This window comes from Danio aesculapii, chromosome 2 (genome assembly GCF_903798145.1).
Source record: "Danio aesculapii chromosome 2, fDanAes4.1, whole genome shotgun sequence".
Lineage (NCBI taxonomy): Eukaryota > Metazoa > Chordata > Actinopteri > Cypriniformes > Danionidae > Danio > Danio aesculapii.
This window is the reverse complement of record NC_079436.1, coordinates 31,545,810-31,549,582: the sequence shown is the minus strand read 5'-3', so window position 1 is coordinate 31,549,582 and position 3,773 is coordinate 31,545,810. Positions and strand designations below refer to the sequence as shown.

General features: G+C 38.8%; 1 protein-coding gene across 1 annotated transcript in view; it reads right to left on the bottom strand.

The window, feature by feature from the left end:
• Positions 1–1,976, bottom strand: part of ankhb (ANKH inorganic pyrophosphate transport regulator b) — a 71,521-nt gene extending 69,545 nt beyond the window's left edge. The window contains exons 1-4 of the mRNA XM_056465262.1: positions 1,950–1,976; positions 1,858–1,871; positions 1,091–1,288; positions 171–237 (exon numbers count right to left, since the gene is read on the bottom strand). Coding sequence (XP_056321237.1) covers positions 171–237; positions 1,091–1,288; positions 1,858–1,871; positions 1,950–1,976 — 306 coding nt within the window. The remainder of the gene's footprint in view (positions 1–170; positions 238–1,090; positions 1,289–1,857; positions 1,872–1,949) is intronic.
• Positions 1,977–3,773: the final 1,797 nt, after the last annotated feature.

Sequence of the window (3,773 nt, the reverse complement as noted above, 5' to 3'; positions counted from 1 at the left end):
GAGTCTGGCTGATGCTGCTTCTTCAGCTCTTCTGCAATCTCCTCTTCTCCTCTGTACAGGTCCACATCACTATAAAACAAAAAGATTTACTGCACAATGGTGCATCCTAAGTGTTGTCACTTCCTTAAAGTCCACATAAACCAGAAGCTGCAATCGTTTCTGTTGTGTACCGAAGTATCATGAAGGAGATCGTCATGCCACCTGTTAGTGACCCTTAAGCTGAAGTGAACTTGGGTTCTGCAACAGAACAATGACCCAAAGCACACCAGCAAGTCCACTTCTGAATGGCTGAAGAAAAACAAAATGAAAACTTGGGAGTGGCCTAGTCGAAGTCCTGACCTGAATCCAATTGCGATGCTGTGACATAACCTTAAAAAAGGCAGTTCATACTCAAAAAAAACCACCAATATGGCTGAAGTATGAATGATATTTGTCATATAAGAATTTAATTTACATTTTCCACAAAGTACAATTCCACGAATGATAGTTAAAAGATTAAAAAAAAAAAAGAAAAAAAAAGGATTTTTATAATAAAACTTTTCTTTGTAATTTACATCTTATTTTGTTTAGTTGTCTATTCAAAATAATGGGACAATTATTCGTGATCTATTTAAAACAAACTTGATCATTTTCTAAAAATATATATATATATATATATATATTCAAGCTAACTTTTTTTAGATCTAAACACATATTTTACATTATAGTTAAAATTCAGCATATATAATCTATAAAATGTATAATGAAAAACAACCACAACATAATGAAAAGATAAGACTACCGAAACAATTGCTGTGGAGTCAATCGCTAAAAGGGACAGTGAGCTTTTGTCTTGAAATCATACATTTGAAATGCAAATTAAATGTAAATGTATTCCCAAAGGTTTTATCTCATAGCAATACTTTCTTAACCTCAACTTGGCATTAAAGAATACACCCACAAATATAATTAAGAGATTATTATCTACTGTAATGTACTTTAAGAAGTACTTTAGTAAAATATGGCACAGATTGTACCCTGTTTTCCTTAAAACACACCTCCTGTATATAAAGACAGCAATACTGCACGGCTGAACTGACAAGTAAAATACCTTTTCTCATCTTCAGCAGACGATGTCTTCATCAAATGTTCCTGGGATGAAGAGGAAGATCTGGCCTTTTTATCAGCATTTTGTTTTTGCATAGTGCGGGAACAGTCGGTACTTCTCTCAGGTCCAGAAGAACAAGCATCCTTAATAACTGCCTGGCTCTTTACTTCTGCATTCTGACCTGGAGTACCTGGTGCTGATCTACGAGAGGAGCAGCAGTTGTGTTTAACATGGCATAAGACATGCGAATGTATATCATATTTAGTACTGATTCATTAAGTCAACATATATATTTGAAATAAAGACCAGTGCTATAGCATACCCATGATTCTTTTTAGGTTTTTTATTGTGACTCTGCTGTAGGCCAGAATCACAACCAGACTTTGATTTTTTCATTGTACCACACTTTGCTTTTTTCATGGTTTTGACTTGGACTTTTTGCACATCCTCCATACCTGAATCATATTGGCAGGTCCAAGCTGCATCTCTGCATAACGGGCTGATGCACAGAGGAAACACACACAACAAAAATGCATATCGCATTACTTTTGCACGTCTGTACACCACCACAGAAGTTATGTGAAGTTATGGGTTGTATAAACAAACAAAACAAACCGAACAGAAGCACTTCCGCGTGTTATCTCACCAGTGACAGGTCTAAATGTTTCAAATAACCAAGGCGACGAATAACAAATATTACCGTAAGGGTTTACCAAACGCCTTCTCAGACAAAACTGATAAACTCTACTAGCTTACCTGGTTTTACTGACCTCACGAACACCAACTACAAAAAAAATATGAGGATTACCATATGAAGAGCCCAACTTCCTGTGAATATGGAATTATGGGAATTGTAGTGTACCGGCCCGTTGCCGCAAAGCGTTCCCATGCCCGCTTTTCTTTTTAACTTTTTAAAAGTTCGTCTGAATATATTTTTGAGCCTTTTTGAAATGTAATATAATATTTTGTGTTTGACTCCTATGACACTATAAAATAAAAATGTTTTATTGAAAACTGCGATGTTTTTGGAGGATCGTGTCTCGCTCTTTTAGCATTTATGCACGAAAATACAGTATGACACTTGTTATTATGATACACCCATTTAAAATCCCTTCAAGGCTGTCATGATTAGTTTATTTGCGTATTTTCATACATTTTCAAGCTTTTTTCATTCATTCATTAATTTTCCTTCAGCATAGTCCCTTTATTATTCAGGGGTCGCCACAGTGGAATGAACTGCCAACTTATCCAGCACATGTTTTACGCAGTGGATGCCCTTGTAGCTGGAACCCAACACTGGGAAACAGTTTTTTTCATAATATAATAAAAAAAATAGTAATAATCATTAATTGGTATTTTATTAATGTTATCAATTATAGGCCGAGTAGCCTAATTTTAATTTTGAATTTAAATAAATAAAATATTTATATATTTTTCTTTGTTATGTGTTTTAAATAATATTAAATACTTGTTTTTCTAGGACGATCTGGTAACACTGAAACTGTAAACTATAAACTGTCTTTTTAAGTCTGTATAAGCATTGTACACCATTGGAGTATAAACTTAGTGTTGATGACATGTCTCATGTTGGATTCACACCAAATGCCTAGCAGCATGTCACTCTCTAGTTTACTCACTGGATCATTTTCACCTTATATACATTTTTTTGCTTAAGACACAAGAAAGTTTACCATTTGTAACCTTGTACTTACTGAATTATTTATACAGCACAGGTGTTATGGGAAGCAGACGGACAAACAAGGTGATTAGATTATTTACGGTGTTTATTTACAACAGTGGAGCACACATGGAGAACTGATGAGAAGTGACTGGAGTTTGGTTAATCTGATGGTCCTTGGTGGCAGGTTGGCTGACAGACACTGAAGGAGACCGAATGCACACACCAGAGGGCTTGCGGGGAAGACAGACTGAAGATAAACACAAGGCAGACAGGATACCGGGAACACTGGACAGACTAGGAGAAACAGAGATTAGGTAAGTATAATTTGCTGAGATCGAAGGCTAGTGATTACCAGGAGGTGTTCACTCAGAGTCCGCTTCGTAGGAACGAGACCGGACACTGAGTGAAGTGAGGTGTGTGCTTATGTAGTGAGTCTGAGTGATTGGGTGCAGCTGTGTGTGGTTAATACTCAGGTGACGGTGATCGTTGCGTGATGCTGGTGGAAGAGCCTGGCCAATCCGTGACATTACCCCCCTCCCCAGGGCCCGCTCCTGAGGGCCTATACCTCCGACGCCGTGGTGGTCTACCACGTCCACGAGGTGCTGGAAACTCGGGGTGATTGGAGTGGAACTCCTCCATGAGTGCGGGATCTAATATATCTGATCTGGGGACCCAAGATCTCTCCTCCGGACCGTATCCCTCCCAGTCGACAAGATATTCCAGACGACCACCACGACGTCGGGAACGTAGAATGTCCTTGACCTTATAGATGGATCCGACTTCCGACATCAGTGGGGGAGGAGGTTCCTCTTCATGGCCAGGCTCTGTGGAGGGAATCAGAGGATCGTGAAAGGGTTTGAGGAGTGACACGTGGAATGTGGGGTGGATTCTGTATTGTGGTGGTAACTGTAATTTGTAAGTTACTGGGTTGACCTGTTCCAGGATGGTGAAGGGACCAACAAATCTGGGACTAAGTTTTCGGGAGGGCAGTCGCAAGCGGATGTC